The following is a 25345-nucleotide window of genomic DNA, read 5'->3' on the forward strand; positions in this document are numbered from 1 at the left end:
TTATTTTTTATTTTTAATCTTTATTGGACACCAAAACATTTTCGATACTTTAAGTTTCATATCAGTTACTCGTTTAGTGTTATTAAGTGCAATAATAATGTGGTGTCTCAAGAAGCCAAGTTTTCACTTTTCGCTGTATCAACAAAAAAGCATTCTTGCACTGGTATGGACTGTATTTGTCTTTGAATTATGTATGATGTAAAATGTTTGTTAAGTTATAACAATGTCCTCAATTCTATATCGAAAACTGAAACAGGAAGAACTTTTACTACTTTAACATTAACAATAAATAAATAAGGCAGTCGTATGACAATCTGTCATGATCCCTATTCCCAAGGCTCTGATATAAACCCAATATGGCATACTGCAACAATACCAGTCGTGTCACAATCATGAGTGACTTTCGCATTTGAAAATCTCAAAGAAAAAGCTACGATATATAACTGTTTTATCAATAGCAATGAATAAATAATAATGAGAATTCATGTGACAATTGGTTAACTTTCACAGTATATCTAGCTAACATCATGCACAATACCAGTCTTGTGATAACCAGATCACGTGATCATCTCGATATCTTCTTGCCCATCTGAATCAACCTCTATTTGGTTGGAATCGTTTCCTTCTTTGAATAACAAAGTCAAGCCTGCTAATGTCAGTGCTGAGTTTTCTGTGTCCTTACTTCCTGTCCTATTGGATCAGAAGAAAAGGAATAATTGTACATATAGCCATTCAAACGTCCAAAAAGTGCCCATTTGCTGGATAAGGATGAGTAAAGTGCATATAAGCTCTATTTCATTACTTTCAGTATCGATGCTACATGTAGCGAATAACTGAATGGTGAACTATTTTCTTGATACGAGTGTTGCACCTTTAAGTTATGAAGATTTTTAGTTCTCATAATGGCCAGCATTTGGTATTGCTAGTTATATTAAATACACTGAAATATGGCATAAATTTTGTCACAGTCCTTAACATAATGGGATGTATAAACGTTCAAATATTTTTCCATTCAACCATTCTTTTCACGTAGAATTAAGTATTGAATTTAGGGCTTATATGCGCTATAAAGTACAAAATAATGCAAAATTACGCCTTACCTTACATCCCTGGACTTGCCATTCAGTAGTGAGTGCATTCTGGATTCCACGGTATTGTTAATAATGAAACGATGGACGAAAGTGGGCCTGAAGTAGGTTTAAAAATAAATTATTATGATAAGGTGAAATTCTGGTTCTCTTCCTTCATTTTCCATCGTTCCCTCCCTAAATTATTCTTCGCTTGCAAGTTACATCAGTGCTGCCATGTTGGGGGTAATTCATGGTGCCATTTCCGAGAGATATTTAATTGCCTTTTGTTAATACCATTTAGTGCCATTTGCATCAGCGCCGCCATGTTGGAGGTATTCATGGTGCCACTTAAAAAAGATATGCAATTGCCTTTTTTTGCTAATACCACCAACATGGTAGCCATGCCATTGTTTTCTGATTCTATTTTGTGGATGATTACAAACCAGCAATTGCATTTTCTCTAGCTATCCTTGCATTCAAAAAATTACAGGTAAAGCATTATGTTTATTATAAAGAATCACCTAGTCTGTCCAATACGATGGACCCGTCCCACTGCTTGCAGCTCGTGTGCAGGGTTCAAAGCAGGTTCCACCAACAGCACATGAGTTGCTTCGATAATATTGAGCCCATTTGAACCGGATTGCAAGGGAAGCAACAAAACAGGAACATCGGGATCTTCTTTGAACACATGCAGATCGGTCTGGAATTGTTATCGAAAAACATTTAAAAAACGAGGGAAACACAAAATCCAATCTAGACTTACATTAAATAACATTCTAGTTCTAGAAAGACTGGAGAGGACGTGACAAGGGGGAGAGAGGGGAGGGGTTATTTTAAAAGCAAATAGCATATCATTTGTCATATTTTGCTTCTGTACCTGAAAGCGTTTTCCACCACATGTAATGTGTCGAAAATTGATGTCATTCTCTTGAAGTGCTTTTCCGATGAGTTCTAGAACATCTTGCCACTAGAGCAAAAAAAAAAAAAAAAGAGAGAAGTACATCACAAAATGAGTCAAAAAGTCTTAAAGCAGCCTGGGAGTCAAAGCAATTCTCGCTCAGGTACCCATGATCAGGAGACTCAGCTGAGCAGTGAATGAAACGAGAGTGCTTCTGGAACCCAGGTAACGTAGATAGCTTACTGTGGAAAAAACGAGACACTTGGCTGTTCCATCCTCAGCTTTAATCTTTAGAAGTGCACGGACGACGGCTTCTACCTTGGTCGAATGGCTTCCCTGAAGAAAAAAAAAAAAAAAAAATAGGGATTAGATTTCAAAACGTTAAGCCGTTATTAATAACTGATAGTTTAACACTTTGAGATGTCTGTGAATTATTTGATACCAACAACCTTTTATTCAACTCCATTGTCTAATTTATCCAGTGACTAATTTATATAATTTTGTATCAAAATTACGCCAAAATGCAAAAGAAAACAATGATACAAGCACAAGTTTTGAGGCAGGGAAATCGCAACATCTATAGCCAATTAATTGCAATATAAAAATTTCCGCTTCTGAACCGTATGCCGTTGCTTAGACTTGCTTCAAGTCGATCTTGGCTCTCTCGAGAGCTTTTTTTGTCGAGCGAAGCGAGAATTTGTTGAGTGCAGCGAGCGAGCGACTGCGTGGTGGACTTTTTGAAAGTCTAGCTGTTGCTAGGATTTATCAGATACTGACGTACCTTGACAAGAACATTCTTGTCAGCATGGTTATTCTCTTTCCCTGTGCATACGTAAGATATCTCACGAGCTAAAGTCGGAAAACGACAAATAGGGCACTTGATATTGACATCCCTGTTTCTGGGACCAATTCCTGCTTGACGTAAGAGCACCCAGACACATTGACAGCAGTAGCAATGACCACATGAAAAAACACTCCACTGAAAAGAAAAAAAACTCTAGAAGATGAAGGATGCATTTTCACAAATCAACCTCCCATGAATCGTCCCAAATTTTCTTTGCTGAGCTGCAAATGTTATGCCACAATCACTTCACTGAATCACTGAATTCTTCTAATGAATACGTAGAGGAACGTCTCTAGTCATATATGCTGATAGCTCACCTCTTTCCCTAGGTTTTTCGTGCAGACGGGGCATGAATCGGGGTTTTCGCCTTTGTTGAACTTCTGGCTCTGTAAAAAAAAACATGGACAACTATAATCATGTACGAGACATGAATAGGGTTTTTCACCTTAGTTAAACTTCTCAGTGCTCAATGACGATTTTAGGCAATGGGCTAGTAAAAGTAATAGAATTTAGCACGGCAGAGTAATTTACTAGGCTAGATCTTTAGTATTCCAGAAAACCAAGAGAGCCTGATACTCAGGTTAGGGAAATTAGTGATCAATGGCAAAACCTTTTCCAATTAGCGTACAATGAGGTAACGTGACCGCGACTGACGAAAATATGTTCATTCACACAGCAGGATATCCGGAACACAACCGGAATTACTGAATTCGAGGCTTCGCCATAAAACTGCTAAATGCGCCAAAGCCGTATTAGTTTTTACCGATAAACGTTTCGTTGAGTGAGATGCTATTTCTCAGTTGAGAGGTTCCTGGGTAAGAAGGTGAATTAATGAAGAGCCAGTAAATCTCCCTTGGTTCATCCACTAAGATAGATAAAAAAATAAGCCACTTACCTTCGCAAGGTTAGTCAGGTAAAGATACTGCCCAAGCTTCTTTCTCAGCTCAGTGCGAGCAATAACACGGTCTGATATGAACTTCAGTTTCTGCTGTTCAACCTAAGAACATGTAAATAAAGATAATATGCTTAGCACTTTATTAATTTTCCAGGTTAAACCTTTTTGTGAGGTCAATTGCTGGTTTTCATGGGTAGTGAAAGAACAAAAGATATGGCAGCCAAATTGAAGGATACAAAAAAAGAGACGAATTACGAATCTTTTGTTACGTATACCTTTTTACCTTGTGCATGACGTTTTTGCTATTTTTAGACCACGAATCCTTTCCTAGATTATCATTTTTTTGTTTAACGGTTGTGCACGAGGAGACATAATATGGAGGTCTAATGACCACTAAAGCGCTATGAAAACCAGCAACATCTTATGAAGGTTATTCCTACTTCAATATATTAAAAACATACCTCTCCTTGCTGAATAACATGCTTTTCATCCTCGTTCACAGTTTCTCCTGGTAAAGCTAAGCGTAGTTTTGTTGTACACATTTCTAACTCATCTAGAGAAGACACCCTCTCTCGTGACGCGAACCAGACACTACGAAGAAACTGATATCAAGAAAATAGGAATAAAGTGAAATCTTTGTACATAGTTATGCAAGCAAGCAAGCAAGCAAGCAAGCAAGCAAGCAAGCAAGCAAGCAAGCAAGCAAGCAAGCAAGCAAGCAAGCAAGCAAGCAAGCAAGCAAGCAAGCAAGCAAGCAAGCAAGCAAGCAAGCAAGCAAGCAAGCAAGCAAGCAAGCAAGCAAGCAAGCAAGCAAGCAAGCAAGCAAGCAAGCAAGCAAGCAAGCAAGCAAGCAAGCAAGCAAGCAAGCAAGCAAGCAAGCAAGCAAGCAAGCAAGCAAGCAAGCAAGCAAGCAAGCAAGCAAGCAAGCAAGCAAGCAAGCAAGCAAGCAAGCAAGCAAGCAAGCAAGCAAGCAAGCAAGCAAGCAGGCAAGCAAGTAAGTAAGTAAGTAAGTAAGTAAGTAATGTAAGTAAGTAATGTAACTAAGGGTGAGCCCAGCGTGAAGCTAAAACAAAACATACAAAGATGGGTGACAGATGTAGGAGGACAAATGGAGGGAGGGGAAGGGGGTGGGAGGGATGAAGGACAAACGAATGGGTTTAGATGAAATAAACGATCAAGCAAAGCCTTTTTACTTTAAATTCCTTCCTTCGTGCTTCCATGAATGTCAGATGATTGCGAGCATTTTGGTGAACAGAAGGGACGAGACCTGCACAATAAAAATTGTTGAAAATCGAATGCACTTTTGAACCAAGATTGGCAAACCATATAGTTAAGTTTCGCAAGTGTTGGTCCTTATATTAATGCATATTTAACTGCTGCAATTGCTAGTATCAGCTGATAAAAGTACTGGAACGAATTATCTGCTACAAATTTTTGTCAACTACTGACCACCATGTGCTGTCAACTAGAAACTATTCTATTGCAAATTGGTGGTTCAGCTGATGAACATTTTACATCCAGAAACCCAGCAATTATAAGATCATTGTTGACAAAGGATGTCATAGGCGTGCCAGTAAGTCAACGGCGATGACTCTTAAGGAGAAACTGATGTATGCACATTTTTTAAATATTTTACTTTTGAAACATATATTTGTTTTATACACTTGCTTTACTCTCCCTGATTTATTAATGGGAGGAAGATTGTGAAGTTGAAGAATAACCAATAATATGATAAACACTTACGATGAGATTTGATAAAAGCAAAAAGTGTCTTGAGTACTTTCTCTGCTTCCGTTTCCGCCCGAAGACCACCTGTGTTGCCATGACGATGCCAGTCAATATTGCTTGCGTCACTGTGGAAAATCGATGGAAAGAGAAAAGTATGTTAACGTACTTACATTTCAAAAAATCCAAAAATAAAATAAAAAGACTTCTACCCCCCTCCCTTCCCTTCTGATCAGAAGAAAGTATTTCATCTTTCATATCGATGATGAAGAAAGATGACAAAGAAGATTTTGTTGATATTGTAGGGTTGGAGAAGAAGGAGGAAATAGAAGAAGACCATTAGTACTAGCCAAAGTGACCAAAGCAAAAAAGACCAAAGCAAAAGTGACCGAAGTCTTCCTTTTACTGAAGACCATCCTGTACAGTTATTATCTGACGAGGGGATTCCAATGTATAGGGACCTAAGGAACAATTGTATAAAGAGTGCACAAAATGAACAAGTAAATTAACGTAGAGAACAGATGTTTAACTCACTCCTCTTCAATGATGCCTTTCATTCCCTGATGACCGAATAATCTTGACTCGTATTCCGTAAAGATATCATCTACCTCGCAGAACTTGCACCTGCAATTGAGATTCACCACGAAAAATGCTTGAGCAGATTAAATGTTGTGGTTATGGCCAATTCCCCCTTTCATTGAAGTTTTGCTCTCTATAACCCATCCCCTACTTGGCTCCCATTCTGAACCAAACAATAATAATGACTTTATTGGATATACACAATTATTTGGAATCCAGGGCTCGGTTGTAAGAAGGGTGGATAGTGCTATCTGACGCTGTTATTCAATAGATTCATCCACTGATTTATTCGTTGGATAGTTTGATTAACCCTTCGTACAACCGGACCGCAGTAGTTTACATTGTGTTCCGAGAAATGAATAAAAAAACATCGATTTGACGGTGGATTTAGTGCCAATTTTGTTCTCCTTCTCATAAAAAAATTATCTCTGTTAAAAATGAGACGCAGAAAAAATGATAAGCAGTAAACGTACCTTGTTGCTTGACTAGTTCTGTGTGGTCTTGATCTCAAACAACAGACAGCAGTAGCATGAACCATCTCAGGCGTAGGATATGAACGAAGTTGATCAAGGGCCTGCACCAAAGTGCTGTGCGTTGACTGAAAGAAAACATTTATTTTTTATGCTTTGACAAAAGATAGTTAAGTCTATCTAAAAAAACATTTTCTGGCTTTGAGTGCGTTTTTCGAGGGAAGCTTGCAACGCAACTGAACCGAAGTTTGAGCAGGTTTGATTGCGCAAGAGATGAATTGCATACCTCAACTACGTCTAGCTTTGTAGTCACTGTGAATCCTAGACCATGAATGTCAGTAAAACTGTGAATAACAACAGAAATATAAAATTATTCTTTTCTCTTCTCACACTCTTGTTTTGTACACACACACACACACACACACACACACACACACACACACACACACACACACACACAAACGGATAAAGTTCTTACTAAGGACTGACAAACCTGTTGAGGATGCTGCTATGATCTGTAGACACTGCCGATAGTTCCTCTTTCACCCGATTAATCAACTCATGTCCCAGACCACTGGAATGCACACTGTCTGCCGCAAGTAGCCACCAGGGAGTCTGGAACTGAACCTAGTATCATCAAATAAAATATATACTATTTCTCGCAGCAGAGAATTATATCGTCCCAGATAAGTTGAAATGCACCGGTCTTCATAATGGACTTCAGGGCTCAGATGTACGAAGGGTGGATGGCGCTATCCAATGGATAAATCATGATCCAGTGGATAAGTCCATGCTGTTATCCATGGAATTTATTCACTGGTTATGATTTATCCGTCGGATAGCGCTATCCACCCTTCGTACAACCGGGCCCAATTTTCGCCGGGGATTTTGCTCCTGTGTGTGAGGTGTTGTATACGATTAAGTGCGTCAGTTTTTTTCCACTCTTACGGATTCTTCTCTATCTGAATATCAATTTATTGTATGCCATTTACCTTTTTCAATAACTCTTCGATATTCGTTTGAGCAACTGCCAGGTGGTCTAGCGCAGCCTGAACTTGAGTGTTTGGTTTTGTCATGTACTGCTTCACCAGTTCTTCAGCCTGCGAAAAGAGTGGCACATCGGTCTAGTTGTTTCTCAACTTACTTTTTTTCTGAGATAGCAAACATAGTGCGTTGTGGTCTAGATTAGGTACAAACATCTGTTGTTTTTCACTTCTTATATCGGTGTTGTTTGTACCCAATCTAGACAGCATTCCATTCATCGAACTCGGAAAAGGTTTAAAACAAAAATAGAGCGGAGAGAAGCATCTATACTGAAAGCGTTGGCGAGATTTCCCACTTCTAAATTTTTGTTTTTAAAAAAGAACTTCTCTGCATTCCTCTGCTCCTGATCAAATTTGGATTGGCACTCGTATAAAACAACTCCATATTTTACAGTCCAATTCGGTTTCAAAGATGGTGGCTCCCTCTAGGATACCGCCAATGAAGTAAATTTCATACTTAAGTAAAGAACTTGCTGGTAAACCCGTAGGAGGGGTAATGCACAAAAGTCATCACTCACCTCATCTTTCAACTTGTCATCCCTCAGGGTATGAGAACATCCTGGGTGCCCGGCTGACAGCAGGTCTGACAGGTTGTGCAGTGTATGCAGTTTCTTTAAAGGAGAATCATTTATAAAGTTAGATGGTGTTTCTTGTTTCCGTGACCTTCACGACTTTCTGACGCAAGGTTTTTGGCTTCCGTCATCCAAATAATTTTTAACTCAGACTGCTACCAATTGGCCGCGTTTAGAGTTGTCTGGGTTTCAGAAAATTAAAAAGCGCTCCAAGATGAAATTCTAGAATTTTTCTCACGTTTGCGCAGCCATCTATAATCACGACGAACATGAAGTCCAAACGACGTTTTGGAATGACAGACCTTTTTTTGAGTTTAAAAATACTGCTGTGTTCCTTGATTACAGACTCATTTACTCAGGGTTAGCCTTGTATCAGTGTCTAAATATTCACAAATACCAACGGTAAAGTAAAGAATGCGGCACAACTTAAACTACACAAACTCTTGGAAATTCGACGGACCTTCACTAGAACACAACAATATTCTCAGTACAATATTCGAGTCTAAGCCTGAGCAACAGAGAACTCGAATCTGGATTACTGAGAGATGAATGCATTACCTGTAAAGCATCTGTTCTGAACTTGTCTTCATGTTCCATCCACGATCGCATTGACGCGCGATATAGTTCCACTGCTTCAGGCCACTTTAATAAAAAAAATGCACAAAACATTTCCACATGATTGTAACGGGGACATAGAGGACACCAATCGGTGCGGTTAAACACTGGAGTATCCTTACCAAGGCTTTTCACGGGTAACATCATTATGTCTTGATCAAATCCTTGGTAGTAGAAACTAATCGATGGGAAATTCAGTTTCTTTCTTTTTTCTTTATTCAATTTTTGTTCAGTTTTTCAACTGATACAAAAAGTTAAAATAACATTTTAAATCCATAATTGAGTCTAATTATTGGTGTGTCTTAACTCTTTTGTAGTTGCCTTTGGAAGTATAAAGCAGATCGTAATACTGAAAATGTTTACGGTACCTCTTCTTTGATGGCATGTATTCCAGCCAAACCTGGGGGGGAAAATGAATAAAAAATAAAAATAAATCTTTGGGGTAAAGCTCACACATCACCGATAATAATTTTCTACTATCAAAAATAGTTCTTTTAAAAAAAGTCTCTAAAATTCGACATTTTTTCTTAAGAAAGATTTAGGGTAGTGCACCCTCTACTAACCACTCTGTTCGTGAGTACTATCCCTGAACCTGCCATCATGCAAGTATTATCCATTCCGAGGATGAGGTAAAACCTGGGTCGAGTTGGCATTCCAGTGCATCGTGGGACTGTTTTAGGGGACATATTTCCAAGATGGAATCTTTTCGTTCCCTAAAATGGTCCTCACAAGCACTGCAATGGCAACTCGACCCAGTTTGTTTTTGTCCACCCCGGAATGGCTTATTGATCACTGTTATTTCTTTCCTGTGCTCCAAGACCATTTTAGTATTTCTCTGGGTTCTCCGGGTCTCCCTCTCCTCCATTCCCCCCCCCCCCCCCCCCCCCACTCCATCCGAAAAGAACAATCAAAAGAAGCAACTTTAGCAGGGCCGTAACCAGGGGAAGCACAGGGTGCACGTGCACCCCCCCATAAAAGCTTAAGGTCCGCTCATCCATCTCCTTTTTTTTTTTTTTTGGTTCTGCTTGCTTTTGGTTACCTTTTTTTTTGGCTTTGCTTTCTTAAAAAAAACGATCAATGGTCCGATTTTATTCGATGTGCACCCTCCCTGTAAAAGTTCTGGTTACGGTCCTGTTTAGTTGGGAAGAGTATTCTATACTAGCTCCGTTTTTAGCATAATCACTCATGACTAACCATTAATGGCGAAAAGGAGTTGTCTGTGTGCCTCTTCACATTCAAGCTTGGCTCTTGTTATAAGAACCTCTAGGAGCTGATCCATTGTCATAGTACTATGTAAAGTAAAACAAAAAACACAAGTATCCATGATATTTATATATACAGCTTCCAGGATAACACCAGCTAAAACAGCAGGTAGAGCAACAATAAGAATGAAGACTACAACTGCAACAACAACAGCAACAGCAACACCAACACCAAAACATGAACAAACTAATATATCTTGAACAAATGCCACAGCAAAGCAACCACAAATACAAAAGCAGCAGTAGAGTGGATACCATATACCCGTGAAGAGTTTGCACAAAAAAAAATTGCACAAATTAGTAATTTCAGCAGACCTCAGTAGACCGTTGAACTGCAAAACTTTGCAATAAATTTGTACAATTTTGTTAGTTAACAACGATAACAACATTAGCAATACTACCACGACAACTGATACTTATGAATTAGGCGAGTATTTTTGTCTGGCAAACATACACCTACCTTTTCTGCATGGATAAAAAACCTCCTCTGACCACTTGTGGATGGCAACAGGCTTGTCTTAACCTTAGCAACGGGATCAGCATCTAGGAGCGAATGAAAAAAAAATTCATTTTACGGCGATACAAGGTACGAATATATATTTGTGTATGACATATCTAGTGCACAAAAGGAAGGGAGACTTTACTAAATCTTACCCTGTGAACTGTATTCCTATCTAAACTGTTTAGCTTAACGTCTTGAGACCCGAAGCGTTTCAGCATCTGAAACGAATAGTCAAAAAACATTGTTTAGTGGTAATGATGATGGCAGTAGTATGGGCGTGGCGGTAAATTATTTTACCAAGGAAGGAAAGGGAAGGGAAGGGAAGGGAAGGGAAGGGAAGGGAAGGGAAGTGACGCTAAAGAACAGAAATGAAACGCAATGCAAATGGAACTGATAAAATACAATAGAATAGGAGCAGGAGGTATGAGTTAAGCGACTATTCCTCACCACATGTATTGAAGCAGAGCATTCCTCATGCTGTCTGCGGTAAAAGTGTTCCTCAACAGGCGTGAAGTTTAGGCGAACAACAATTTCTGTCTGGCTTGGTAAATGAATCTAGGGGAAAATCCAAGATCAGAATTAACAGAAAGAAGTATTACCAGTAACAAAGAGAATAAGGATAGTTTTTATTATTATTATAGATAGAATTTTGATCGTTGCATGCAGTGAACTATCAATTTTATATTGAACCATTTGGAATTTGAAAAAAAAATAGTATTGATTAAATGGAGGGTCATATAAAACATGGATTGCTGTCACTATGACGGTCACATTGAAACAGTGAAACTAATTGAAAACAATTATTTGTTGTGAATGTGATCTTCCGTGTGAGTGTAGTCTTGATGAAAAAAAGCAAAGAAAGTTTTCTCACTGGACTCTAGAGATGAGTTCCGCTCTGGTTGTCGAAACACCAGTCACCACTAACAACAGTCTTTCTCAAGACTACACTCATTGTCGTGGAGATTATGATGAGTAGTTTACGTACGAGTGGGACAAATACGGTACTTTCTTACACCATGAAAACAGTACGACATTCTATAACATTGAAATGGCTTCCTGTTGACTTATTGTTCAACCACGACGCGCAGTTACGGCTACAGTAAGAAAGTGCGCGGCTACAGTACGACCACGAATTTGACGAAATCCGCTCTAGTTGTGCTACGCTAATTCAACATAAAAATACAACATCTATCCGCCTTACTTCGTCAAGCACGTTTTTCTTTGCGGTTCTCCACAGGATGTCCGCAAGGGCGTCAAACATTGGTTCCTTGTTTCCTCTTAGGTACGGCTCGTACAAGAGCCTATTCCACCATATTTTTTGACAGTATGGAAACACTCCAAGGAACAGAAGAAGACCGTAAAGATCTGCAAAATAATTACGAATCAATTATAAAACTCTTCCAAGAGGCCCTGATTGATATATCGTGAGCAAAAGTGGTTTTCCAATCTTTACCTTCCAATCCTTTCTGAATTGGTGTTCCGGTAACGCACCATCGATTGACGCAGTCTAAACGTAACGCCATCTCAGCTGCCTAATAACAGAGTACATAAAGCTCAAATTTGAGATATAATATATTGTAATTGTGTTGAAGAAATAGAAAACGCGCGCGCGTGCTTTGTGCAGTCATAAAGCACGCGGGGATTGGCAGAACACTCGAGGAGTGTTTAGGAGAATCACGATAGGTAACAGACTGCTGCTCAATATTTCACGAGTGTTTTTTTCATTCCCCTGGCTTTATGACTGCACACAACACAGCAAGGAATTATTTTTTAAATATAAAATAAAAATTAGAGTAGCTTAGTGTACTCTCATAACTAATGCATGCGACTCCGACCAATCAGAAAGCTAGATTAATAAGATAATTTTACTCCGACGAAGGACTAGCGTCCGAAACGTCAATAAGTTCTTTCATCTTTTCGCGGTGTATAATTTACCTTTTTATCATTACTGTTTCAATAGAAAAACCGTCGCAGCTCACACTAGTTTTTAGCTAGTTATCTCTTCTTTAGATCAATTATAGTCATTTTATAATAGAACTTATAATTCAACTTTTCGTCTCCTCTTTCTTTGATCCCTACTCCTGCCCTCTCCCATCACTTCTCTTCTTTTTTCTCCTTATCTCTTTTCCTTTCTTTCAAAGCAAAATTTGTGCTGCGAGATACTTAGTCTTGACTGAGTATCTTTTTTTTTAAATGCTTTTAAAAATCAAACTCAGTAACGTTGATATGTCTAACTCCACGCTAAATGTTGTGAGCTAAAAAAATACACTCATCACCTTTGCAGTCGTACTCTCCACCATCTGAGCTTCATCTAGACAAATCTATAAATAACGAAACCAATACATTACTAAGTACCAATAATTTAACAGATACTAGAAAAGCTGATGAAAGCCTGCTGTACTCACCCTCCAAAACTTGATGGCTGTCAGTGGACTTGGCAGAGCCATGTATCTTTTCTGATATCTCAATGACCTGCCTGGAAAATCGAAATAAGAAAGAAAACAAAAGATGAATATTAGAAAGAAGAAAAAAAAAAATTAAAACAACTTGAATGCGCTATAAATGCGGGGGGAAATATACTCTTACTTTAGTCGGCTTTACGGCTGTCTCATTTGTTTTCTCTATTTCTTTCCCTTTCCTACTTTGTTTTTACCTTTTTTAATTTCCTACGATCCTCCTCCTTTTCTTCTTTTCGATCCATTCACCTCCACCCCACTTGGCTCTTGCGAGTAACAAATATGCGATTGCGCACATCACCATTTCTGTTCTTATCTTGCTTTGTTTCCTTCCTCTTATTCATTTATTCTTATAACAGTAACGACCCATTCCAATCATTTCTATTCTCACCTTGCTGTGTTCCCATCATTTCATTCATTCATCCCCCCCCCCCCCCCCCCCCCCCACACACACACACACTCTAAAAAGAGTAAACGATTTATCTACATCATTTTTTGATACCTTGCTGCGTTCCCAAGTGGTTAAAGTCAGCGCGTAACGTCGCATAGGTTGTTAATATAACATCATGGTCAGCAAGCATCTCAGGTTGCACGAAACCTTGCTTGGCAACTCCTTCGTAAACCTATACAAATGATAAATCAGGTTTTAATAAGACCAAAATTCATCTTATACATGGAAAATGATATCTAGGTATGTATGACTGTCCAGTTAGTCTCCCCCTCAGCCGTTCTTAGTGTCGTCACGCAACGCTCCCTACACAGTAGCCATTCTTAGTGTCGTCATGCAACGCTCCCTACACACTAGTCGTTCTTAGTGTTGTGAAGCAACGCTCCCTACACACTAGTCGTTCCCAAGTAGATAGTTTCCAATCAGAAAACGAGAGACAGTCAGAGACAGAGCCAGTGTGATGACTTCCGCTCAGGTTGTCGAAACGTCAGTCACCACCAACAACAGTCTTTCTCAAGACTACACTCACCCGAACGATCACACTTCACAACAAACTTCACCTGGGTTCAAACCATGTACTCTCATTCTTATTGTCGTCACGCAACACTCCCTACACGCTAGTCATTCTTAGTGTCGTCACGCAATGCTCCCTCTCCACAAGCCGTTCTAAGTGTCGGCACGCAACGCTCCCTCCCCACTAACTAGTCGGAAGGGAGCGTTGCGTGACGACACTAAGGACGGCTATTGGGGAGAAATACTGGCAAGTAGGCACTTACCAATACCCGCAGTGCTGATGGTGTGGTATGTCTTGTGATCTCTTCAACCCATTGATAAGCAATGGTTGCTGGTGATATAATAAGTGTAGCACGGGAATGGATGGGAGGCTGAAATTAGGAAGCAAAAGGAAATGTAACTTGAACTTAAATGTTGTCTTTTGGCAGCAAAACTGGACCAAAATACAATTCATTACATTAACTAAGAGTTTTACAGAGATTTCAGCTACCAAGAAAGACCTTCTCTATGAATACACGCCCAAAAAAATAAAATAAAAAACTTTTACCTGTATTATTATCAGTCAGTCAATCTGAATGTTTTTGTACTTATCGCACAAAAAAATATTTTAAATAAATACTTGATATTTTGTTTATATAACAAACAGAACAATACATGGAAGCTTAGCGTGTTTGTGTGTGAATTTAGCAGGTGAAGCTTTGCATAGGAAATAAAACCAGAAAACCTGGATGAAAACCCTTGATATTTTACCCAATCTTACCATCTTATATTTTACTAGCTTTCTTACCCTGTTGACAGCACAATTGGGGCACAAAAAGGCTTCTGTTTGCTGATATGGGACACTATGACCCAGACAACTAGCATGAGACACAGCTGAACATTCAGTGCACTTTAACAGAACATCATCAACACTCGATCGAGTACTACCACAAATGCACTTGACAGGGAGTATTGCTGGAGGAGAATCAGTACCAACAGCTGATATTAGGCGATTGTTCTTTGTACTCGATGCTGTCTTGGCCGCGTTATCATTATTGGTATTCAAAACAGGTTCAAAAGGTTCAAAGCTAAGGCTCGGTGACAGTCCATTTTTGTCAACATTTGCACATGCATTTGTAGAGTTTTCAGAATTCTTTAAAGGATGATTCCCCTCTGTAAATTGTTTAGGTACTAGCTCATTGTCAACCTCTAATGGCTCCTTATTTCCGGATTTTCCTTCAAATGCTTCTGTTCCATAGTACTGCTTTGAATGTGCTCCTGATGATGAGAGATTATGCGCTGGCTTGGTTGGGCATACAGACGAAGTGGGTGATGCGTAATATGACTGTACTGATGATATAGATTGGACTTCTGATGTCGAAGACTGTAGTAGGGAAGGTACTCTTTGTGATGTGCTAGGTAGATTTGATGACACTGTTGATGAAGATAATGCTACACTTGGTGTTGTTGAAAGTATTGAAGGTAGTGTTGATGTTGTAGATGATGCCATTAGTGATGCAGGATGTAATGTTGTAGATGAAGTTGCCAGTTGTACAGGTGTTGTTGCTGACTGTGTAGAAGGTAACATTGATTTTGTATCTGATGGTGTTATTGATGTAGAAGGTATTGGCTCTTGAGACGAAAGTACTAACTCTGTAGATTGTGTTGCTGATGGTGTTGCTGATAGTGTGGAAGGTAATATTGATTTTGTATCTGATGGTGTTATTGATGTAGAAGGTATTGGCTCTTGAGACGAAAGTACTAACTCTGTAGATTGTGTTGCTGATGGTGTTGCTGATAGTGTGGAAGGTAATATTGATTTCGTATCTGATGGTGTTATTGATGTAGAAGGTATTGGCTCTTGAGACGAAAGTACTAACTCTGTAGATTGTGTTGCTGATGGTGTTGCTGATGGTGTGAAAGGTAATATTGTCGTATCTGATGGTGCCATTGATGTAGAAGGTACTGACTCTTGGGATGAAAGCACTGACTGCGTAGATGCTGTTGTTGTTGTTGTGGAAGGAAATATTGATGGTGCCATTGATTCTTGGGATGAAAGTACTAACTGTGTAAATGGTGTAGCAGGTAATATTGATGTCGTATCTGATGGTACCATTGATGCAGGTGTTGTTTCAGGGAGCTTGGATGACATAACAGATGGTGGAGCTGCTGCAACTGATGGTCCTGCTGATATACATGGAGATACTGAAGATACTGATGTAGAAGGTAATTCTGGTGTGCATGATGCATATGAGCATGATGACATTAAAGGGGGTAAAATTTGTTCACACGCCTTGGACAGTGTTTCTGCTTTCGGAGAAATTCTTTCAGATAAGTCAGATGGATTAAATAAGTTCCCTCTTGAAGGCATTTTTGACTTAGATTCCAGTGCTTGCTCTAATCTCGATACAGGAACGACCTTAGACTCAGCGACAGTCTTTTCATCCTCGCCACTCTTTGGCATCTCACAACCAGGCATGGGATTATTCAAGATACATGCTAAGACTTCTACAGTCTTCCCCAGGCCCATTTCATCAGCAAGAATCCCTCCAGGGGGTAGTGCAGGAGAATTGAAATGTTCAGTGGTTAGCCTACAGGTACATTTATAAAATGTTATAACATTAGAGATATCGATTTTGTATTGGTGTTACTTTACAAGCTCTTTAATACAAACAAAAAAAACTGGCTTTCAAGGTGACATGTTGGCAGGTCTTCTGTTTTGTTATTGATTTGGTGCTTGGTTCAGGGTCCAGTTGTAAGAAGGGTGGATATTGCTATCCAATGGATAAATCCTTATCCAGTGGACTAGTCAATGCTGCAAGGGATTTATCCACTAGAAAACAATTATTCATCGGATAGCATATCCACTCTTCATACAACCAAGCCCAGAAGATTAAACCATTTTGATTGAAAAGAACTAGGAAATCCAATTTCACAAAAGGGCATTGAAAATGTTTGAGTTCACAGAATATTTTGTTTATATATGTGTATTTTGACTTACCTTCCATTGTATGGGTTGAAGAAGATCACTTTATTGTCCAGTGTCACACAACTTCTCCAGAGAACATGAAGATCATTTTCTGTAATTTGAAAGAAATATCAATGTTTTGCCCATAGTTAAAAGAGTCCACCATTTATTATAGCACGACCCCCCAAACTTTGACCATACCTTGAGGCGGCCTCGAAATGGTTTTCTTGAGCTCATGCATGCTCATGGCTGATGATGATAATGTTAGACTTTTTGGAAAGTCTAACAATTTGTTTAATTCCACGTATTTGTAACTTGTTTTCATACAGTAAGCTGTGAGCCCGGGCATGCCCCAGAAAACCATTTTGAGCCTCCTAAATATAGCCACTTGTGGAAGCCCCTTTTTTATCTTAGCCTCCATAGTGGCACTCTGGGGAGACGGGAAGTGAGGAGGAAGGGGAAGGGGACTAGGAAGGAGGAAGGGGAGGGGGACTGGGAAGGAGGAAGGGGAGAGGGACTGGGAAGTAGGAAGGGAAGAGGGACTGGGAAGGAGGAAGGGGAGAGGGGCTGGGAAGGAGGAAGGGGAGAGGGTCTAGGGAGGAGGGAAGAGAAGGTAAGATAATTCTCCCTCCTCCCTCCATCAATAAATTTTTTTTCCCGCTCTTGATTTTCCACTGGTTTCACAATCTAATATCCCTTGCATGTGTGTGGATGACCTCAGGATACCAGGCTGCAGGCAGATACTGTACTAAGAAAACAATGCCAGTTCAAACAGCCAAAATTCAGACAAACAATATTCTTAAGGGTTCCTAAAAACTGGAAATAAAACTATAAATATTACCTTCAACAGTCTTCCTTGAAATACTTTTATTCTCCTTGCCTATCATCCACTGTACAGCTCTTCTCTGATACTGCCTTAATGTTGGATTTAAATGCTCATGTTGAAAGTCACACAACAGCTTTGAATTTATAAACCCTGTAACCTCATGTTCATAACATGTTGGTTGTACTTCCATTGATGGTAGTACATGCTCCTCTTCTGTAATGACGGCTTTTTGTTCACATTGTATTTCACTATCCAAAATTTTATCCTTGTATTTGCAATAAACATTTCCTTCATTACAATTAGTTAAATTTGCTTCAAAATCTTCATGAATCCTTGTTGGTATTTGGCCATTCATCTTCATTTCAGAGGTACAAGCTTTACCAGGTTTGCAAAATTCATCACCAGTTTTGTTCCCAGCAACAAAAGTCTTTATTTTTTCACTTTTCATTTTTCCCTTTTCTTCTCTTCGTCTCATTACAGTTTCATAAAGAGTGGTAAACTCTGTTTCTTTACTCCAGTATGTGAATCTCTCATTCCTTTTATCAGATATACCTTTGAAAAAGAATTCCATTAAGTTTTGTATCAATTTGTCGTTGCTTCTGATCATAACATCTTCACTGGCAAACTTCATTTTCGACAAGGCTTTCTCACAGAGACATACTTTGATGTCCCAGCTATCATCAAAAACTGACATCTTTGGATTTATTACAAATGACACTAGCCCTTTCTTCTGTAGGTTTTCAAGAGTCAAGAGAGTATCAGAGGGGACACTTGTGAAACTTTTCAATGATAATGTTTTTAGAGAATTGGGAAGGCAACCTTCTGCTGAGGTGCTCCCATGTGTTATAAAATCATTGCCCACTTCATTATCAATGATACTTTCCATGTCTAGAGTGACTTTGACCTCAGCCCTATTTGCACAGGGTATAGGAATGGCTTTGTTACCATCTGAAACCAAGGTACTTGGAGAGTGGCCATCTTGTAAATCCTGTAAGTGTACCGTAAAGGATCCAATATGGCAGTGCCAACATTCAGGCGTAATGCTTTGTAACTTTAATTCAACAATTTCATTACAGTTCGATTCCCTTTTAGCCACAAATCTTTGCCTTTTCTTTGGTATATGCTTTACTTTGATTTCATCTGTAAAATGTTCCAGACTCGATGAACTTGGCGCTTGAAACGAAGTGCTTGGCATTGCAAATTCATTGTTTTGCATCAAATCTGTCATACTCCAAGCCAGGTTTTGCTGTTCTTCGCTATTGAGCCTGACAGGCAATGGTCGTTTCCTTCTATTTCTTTCCATTTTTCCCCTGAAAATTAATTCAAATTATTTAAACCTTCAGTCTTTTCTGACACATGTGCGAGTATTTATATTTTGCAACTTTGTATGAGCCTTCAAAAGAATTGTCAGCGGAATCATTATTTATACAAAGGTAGCCCAACATGGATTTCCATTTTACTTAGGTAATATTATGTTAAGGAAAGCAAAATTCTCAGGCATTATAAAAATAAGCATAATATATAATAGTTTACTTTTATACTATAGATATACTTCTGCACCTTCATCCCCAACTCCTCCCAAAATAGCAGCTGTGCGTTAGACTTATACAGAAACCCGAGGAGTCCTGGTAATGCAGGAAGCAGTATTGTGGGTACCTCTAGTACGTAGAAAGCAGATTGACACGTTTCCTACTTTCGCTATGAGTGAGTCGTTGGTCTTAATTTCCCGGGGCAAATTCCCTGTCCGAGACATAAGTCATACCTTACACGAATTCCCAAAGATACAGTGATGTTAATTTACTCGTACGTAAGTACATATAATATAAGAATAAAACTGCTCAATCTGCAGGGGTGCGCTTCGGCATCCGTCATCAACAGATTGAATGCTCAGGCTTCTGATCCTAAAGAACTGAAGACTAAAACATATTTAGAGACACATTTTATTTTCACATGTGGGTTGAGTGTTGTGTGTGCATAGTACATTTAATGTAGTGGTAGTGTGTGTGAGCGAGAAGTGTCAACAATTAGTGCGAAAGCGCTGGAACGACTAGACACTTAAATAAAAGTGATTTTATTTATTTAACAGTTCGATAATTTCATTGCGATTTTTCGAATCAGGAACAAGATACCATGCTTACTTCAATATAATATCTTATATTAAGAGAATAAATTTAATTTAGCTCTAGTTAGTTCGGTGTAGTTGACTTTCTGGGCCACTTGCCTATTTAAATTTCGAGGGCAAAGCTAGAACTGATGTGCAACATTCAAACGTCCGTGACACTTTTCTGAAAGTGAAAACTTTAGTATGAAATTGAAAAATATAATAGAATTTCCCTTGTACTTTATCTTTTCTAGACGGAAGAAACAACAACAGGATAGATGTTGGCATGAATAAGCAAGGCTGACAATGCCAGAATCTGTGTGCACGAACTCCGCTGGGTGTGTTGAAGATGACTGGGACAAATTCTCCGTAATTCTTCCTTATTTGTTAAAGGATAACCCATTGTCAATAGCTATTAAATCGAATGATGTTAAGACTGCCGCGACATTAGTTAAAAATGGCGGCGTAGGAATAAATGGCATGATTGGTGACTACCCTTGGCCAATCCACATGGCAGTGCAAGACAACAATAAAGATGCTTGTCGGCTCTTACTTCGTTATAATTGTGAGGTAAATAGGGGCGATGACGAAGGACAAACACCGCTTCATCTTGCCACGATTAATACTGTAGCAATGGATATTTTTGAAGATTTGCTGGTTGCTGGTGCTAGTGTGAATCAACAAACCAACATGCAAGAGACCCCATTACACTTTGCTGCTCAGTATGGAGAGATGAGCAAATTTGAAAGGCTCTGTAAGGAACCGCAGTTGAACGTACATCTCTGTGACTGTAATGGAAATAGTGCTGTTCACGAATTGTTAAATATAACATCTCCCGATGAAAATGCAAGCAAAGATTTGCTTAAAGGAATACACTTATTGATGGAACGAAGTATTAATATTGATGCGCAGAATAAGGAAGGGTTGACTGCATTGATGTACTCTGCTTTGTCAAATCTGGTTGGATGTAGTATTTTTATGCTCAAAGCAGGAGCTAACCCTTTCCTGCAGGATCGACAAGGGAATTCATTCCTGCATTACTTGACATGTTTACCTGACGTCCCCGTCTTCGATAAGTATTTCTTGGATGTACTTGAAACAATCGTTGATTGCCACATCCAACCGTCACTTCTTCTAAACGTCAAAAATCTCCGGGGAGATACTCCGTTTGCATTTGCGGTCAAACATCACAGTATACAAGTTATAGAGAAATACATTGAGTACGGAGCAGATGTGAACTTACAAAACAACCTTGGTCGGTCATTGCTTTTTGAGGCAATAAGTATAAATTCAGCAGAAAAAGCGGATTTGTTGCTAAAGAACGGCGCCGAATTAAATCTAACTAATGTAAAGGCAGAGTCAGTTTTGCACTCGGGTTACAATGTCGACATTTTGAGGATTCTCCTTGAAAACAAAGGTGATTTCCTGGTTAATGCGAAAGACAGTAATGGACTTACTCCTCTGCATCATTGGGTATTTTCCGATCGAACTGAAGACGTAGACTTACTTCTCCAATATGGAGCTGATGTTAACATTAGGGATGACTTCGGATCAACACCATTACATTTTGCCGCCTGGTATTGCTCTCCGACTGTTTCAGAATTCCTAGAAACGAAAGGTGCAGATCCGTTTCACGAAGATGCAATGGGTCGTCGACCATCCGATGTCAAAGATCGGGACCGTTATTACCGACCTGCATGTCCTTTGTTTCCCAATCTTGCCGAAGCCATAGAAAACGAATTTAATCGGAGGTCGCTCTCCGATACCGATAGTAGCGAGGACGACGTTGATGTATCTGAAGAAACGTTTGCTTCAAAAGCAATTGACAAAGAGAATGCAAGAACTAGCGTTTCCCAACTTTTAGATTCATCGGTGTATGGCATGGTCAAGTGGGAGGATGAAGCACTTCAAATAAAACAAGCAGTTATATGTCTACTTGAGAAGATGTTAGCCATCATTAAGAACCTCGATTGGCGATTTGCTGCAACTTTATTTAACACTGGTAGCAGCAGCGAAGGCACTTTAATTTCGCAGCCACATGAATTCGATTTTGTCTGCTATTTGGATAATTTTTCATCGTTATGCGCTGTTCACGACAACCATCGGCAAATCGACGGATACTGTCAGGCAAGGCTCAAAGACAATGAACGCTATGAATTGTATTCAGAATTTTTCGAAGGCAACAGAATGCTTGATTGTGCACTTGTGAGGAATAAAATGAAAACTCTATTCGAAATAGCTTGGCATCAGGGAGAACCATGGAAAGATACTAGGCTTTATTTTGAAGAAATATTGGACCTAGCAGATAAGCCAACAATCAATGCCGGGGTAAGATGGGTAGGCTGCAGGTACAAAAACTTAGAAATTAGCGTTGATATAGTTCCTGCTATATACGTCCCTCCATATTGGCCATCTCTGATTGATACTGGCTCACTCAGTCTCCTGTCAGAAGATATTAAGCTAGCAGGGTGTGCACTTCTTTTGCAAAACCCGAATCTCAGTGATGATTTCCTTGACAATGAAGACACTTACCTGCGTATTTCTGTGGCTCCTGCTGAAGTTGCTCTGTTTCGTACTTTTCCACAAGCGGTGAAACGAAGCTACGCTCTGGCGAAGATCATGCTTCAGCCCGATATATGTCCACGAAGACGTTATGAAAACGAATGCATGGCGGTATTGGGAGCAAGAGATGAAATATCAAGCTACATGCTCAAGACAAGTCTTTTGTACGTCTTGGATGAGCAGCCAGATCTTCTGGAAAGTGCTCACAATCAATGCGCATCAAGTGATGACTTCTTTGTCAAGCAATTAACCATCAAGATTTTCCGCTACTTACACGCAAGAACATGCTGCCGTAACTTGAAACCGTATTTCTTGAACTTTTTGGATAACACTGATATATTTTCATTTGAATACAAGGAATATCTGAATGACTCGAGCAATGACCTTTCTTGTGCAGTGGAAAGACAATGGGAACGGCGCAAGTATTTTATCGAACTGATTATTCAGATATTGGACAGATTGGTTTACTGCAGCGCGTCATGAGTTAGATACTGAACATCTAGCATCAATATCATATTCATTAATTTGCAAAATATTGCTGATCAATACTTGTCGCTCTAGTGATTTATTGCATGAGCTGGGTTGGGAAAAGTTGGAAGATAGAATGATTAGACAACTAGCAGTAATTATGTATAAGATAAATAATAATGTCTCAATGCTATCTTAAGAAAATTTGAAAATTTTCGTTTACGAGGCACAACTCTGTGGAACAAAATCCGTGTGGAAAGCCGCATTACATGGAGACATTAGTTGGAGCTTACTGGCCTCACTATGACTCGCACGCTCCCAATAGATTTAGGCCGTTCGTTTCCACAAGCAACGCAAAGAGTCGAAAAATTGTGATTTAAGACATATTTTGTTAAACAATTTTCCAGTCAATAATTACTATATATTTCAGGATCCCCCTAACTCCCTTCATAACCCTAAGCAAATACTAGAGTGATTAATAGATTGATTAAGTCATTGACAAACCAATGATAAATGCCAGTTTACTTGTAGTACAGTTTAGTTTTACAATCATCACCTTACTTTAAAAGGTACATTCTATTTCCTAGGCACTACGCAATTTGCTTTCACATCCACTAGGGTTTCTTTTATTACGTTTAAACTAATAAAGATCAACTCCACTGGTTCTTTTAAGTTCAATTTGATTGACATTCCTAATAGAGTGCTGATACTATTATACATCCGTGAAAAATTTTGTAAGAAATTGCACAAATTTGCCAAAAATGTAGTAAGATCAGTAAACCTCAGTAGGACATACCTACAAAACTTTGCACTTATCTGTACAATGTTGTTAGTTACTTTTTCATGGATATATGGTATGCACTCTAGTACACTAGTAATTAGTTAAGCACTCCGGCCTTAAGTTAGTAAAAAAAGAATGTAGGAAAACTGGAGTACCAAAGGGTTCAAAAAGCATTCCTAGTCACAAATGCAGAAGTATGAGTTTTTAACTTAGAATTCGACCTTTATTAGGATTTATCATTTACTATGCCAAAAGTTCTTGCATTCGAACTATATTGGATATGAAAAATGTTTAAAGCATCATCACATGGGTATCTATATTGAGATAACTAGTACATTACTCTTACAGAGCATTATTAGTTATAAGGAATTCAGCATTTTGATTGGTTCAACTGCTCAACTTCAGGGGCGAATTCCGGGAAGACGGGTGCTCGACAAGCCTTCCGCCTTCCGGTGAGGGATTTTTCCTAAAGGATGCTACTTGGAACATAAATTGCCCATTTTGAAACTCGTTTCAAAATTATTGGACCGTCCCTGTGCCTGGCATTTATCAGCATTTCAGATAACAGCTTCAAATACGGAGCAAACTAACTTCCAGACAGTATTCAATTGACAGTGTGTCCTATCGATACCAAGTGATTCAATATATTTGTCTTAGGTTTTTGACAATTTCAACAAGCGTCATAAGAAGCACTGCACTACTAACCAATCAAAATGCAAACGCTAGAAACGAAAGGCTACGCCTAATAGTTGAAAAAAAGATTAAAAGAAAAATGAATTCCTGCCTTATTTATCATTGCTTATATTAACTCCTGGAGCACACGTTTTCAAAATTTACTTTAAATAGAATTGTTAAAATTATTAAGACATAACACCGACTAGAAGTTCAAGTTCCTTTTTGCCCTGCTCATTTAGTTAATTCAAACCTTAGCCTTTCACTCTTGGATTCTTAATTAACTTAGAAATACATTGACCGGGCTTGTGCCATTCATGGCGAACTCTATCCTATTAAAAACTGACGAGAGGCAAAAACGTACGGTTAAATCTCGGTCTCATCCGTTTCTGGTTTCTTGTCATCGTCGTTGAAGAAATCCATGACTCCTTTTTCTCCAGCGAACATTTCTTTGATGAGTTTCTCTTTGTCTGGGTCATTTTCATCCCCCTCTCGAGTGTCGGTCGTTGTCTCTACGGTCTCGCCATCTCGTGTTACGGTTGTAGTGGTCGTCCGTGTAACGGCACCCCCATCATCATCTGTCACTGTTACCGTACGTACTTCAGTATGAGCAGCATCAGACATTTCTTCATCGTCATCGTTCAAGTAATCGGAGATCCTTTCGTGGGTGTTCTGGACATCACCATTTCTTTCATCTGGCACTGTCCGTGTGATGGTAGTCTCGGTGATTGTTACTGGACCCTTGGAGTAACTGCTGTACGCCAGTTGCTTGAAATCAACGTCGTCGCGATTGATGTTCTTGAGGGCGTTTTCGAGCTTGGGCATATCGGGTTCTGGTTCTTTGGAGTCACGCCATGTTTTTAGAACCTCTTCGGCACATTTGTCAGGTTCATTGGAGCTGGAAAATTAAAAAAAAAAAGAAAAAGAAAAAGAAAAAGAAGTTGTTTTAGTTGAAATCATTCATATTGTTTCTCTAATAAGAATTCTAAAAAAAAAAAAAAAAAAAAAAAAAAAAAAGATCAGAATAAAGAAATTAAATAGCAATAGCGAATCAGGATCACCTCGAAACCTAACTTACCAAAGGCGTACACGAGCA

At 39.1% G+C, this 25345-nt stretch overlaps 3 protein-coding genes across 5 annotated transcripts in view; 1 reads left to right on the top strand and 2 right to left on the bottom strand.

Annotated features, from left to right (window-relative positions):
• Positions 1–233: 233 nt before the first annotated feature.
• LOC116306185 (uncharacterized) lies at positions 234–19032 on the bottom strand. The gene is made up of 32 exons (XM_089033768.1): positions 17681–19032; positions 16873–16951; positions 14680–16462; positions 14156–14263; positions 13434–13554; positions 12881–12951; positions 12752–12796; positions 11929–12007; positions 11677–11840; positions 10923–11030; positions 10628–10693; positions 10434–10516; positions 9906–10000; positions 9080–9111; positions 8655–8738; positions 8043–8135; positions 7474–7581; positions 6975–7108; positions 6768–6825; positions 6485–6609; positions 5967–6056; positions 5451–5560; positions 4901–4974; positions 4169–4309; positions 3708–3809; positions 3130–3198; positions 2750–2947; positions 2212–2304; positions 1948–2037; positions 1592–1770; positions 1101–1187; positions 234–690 (listed from the first exon to the last, which is right to left on the bottom strand). The coding sequence occupies exons 1-32, from the start codon at positions 18966–18968 to the stop codon at positions 558–560; spliced, it is 6090 nt and encodes a 2029-aa protein (XP_088889894.1). The 5' UTR covers positions 18969–19032; the 3' UTR covers positions 234–557.
• Positions 19033–19338: 306 nt separating this feature from the next.
• LOC116306181 (uncharacterized) lies at positions 19339–23458 on the top strand. Of its 2 annotated transcripts, none has more exons than XM_031716231.2 (2): positions 19339–19472; positions 20021–23458. In XM_031716231.2, exon 2 carries the CDS (start codon positions 20073–20075, stop codon positions 22809–22811), a length of 2739 nt encoding a protein of 912 aa, XP_031572091.2. In that variant the 5' UTR covers positions 19339–19472; positions 20021–20072; the 3' UTR covers positions 22812–23458. The 2 variants fall into 2 exon arrangements, with proteins under 2 accessions (XP_031572091.2, XP_031572092.2); XM_031716232.2 differs by having other exon boundaries at positions 19339–19468.
• LOC116298487 (uncharacterized) overlaps positions 23302–25345 on the bottom strand; it is a 39710-nt gene continuing 37666 nt past the window's right edge. For both annotated transcript variants that reach the window (XM_089033792.1, XM_089033787.1), the window contains exon 34: positions 23302–25147. In XM_089033792.1, coding sequence (XP_088889918.1) covers positions 24616–25147 — 532 coding nt within the window. In that variant the 3' untranslated portion in view covers positions 23302–24615. The remainder of the gene's footprint in view (positions 25148–25345) is intronic.

The sequence above is a fragment of the Actinia tenebrosa genome, unplaced genomic scaffold, assembly GCF_029948245.1.
Source record: "Actinia tenebrosa isolate PJP-AT-01 unplaced genomic scaffold, QUT_ActTen_1.0 PGA_scaffold0__85_contigs__length_37466705, whole genome shotgun sequence".
Classification (NCBI taxonomy): domain Eukaryota; kingdom Metazoa; phylum Cnidaria; class Anthozoa; order Actiniaria; family Actiniidae; genus Actinia; species Actinia tenebrosa.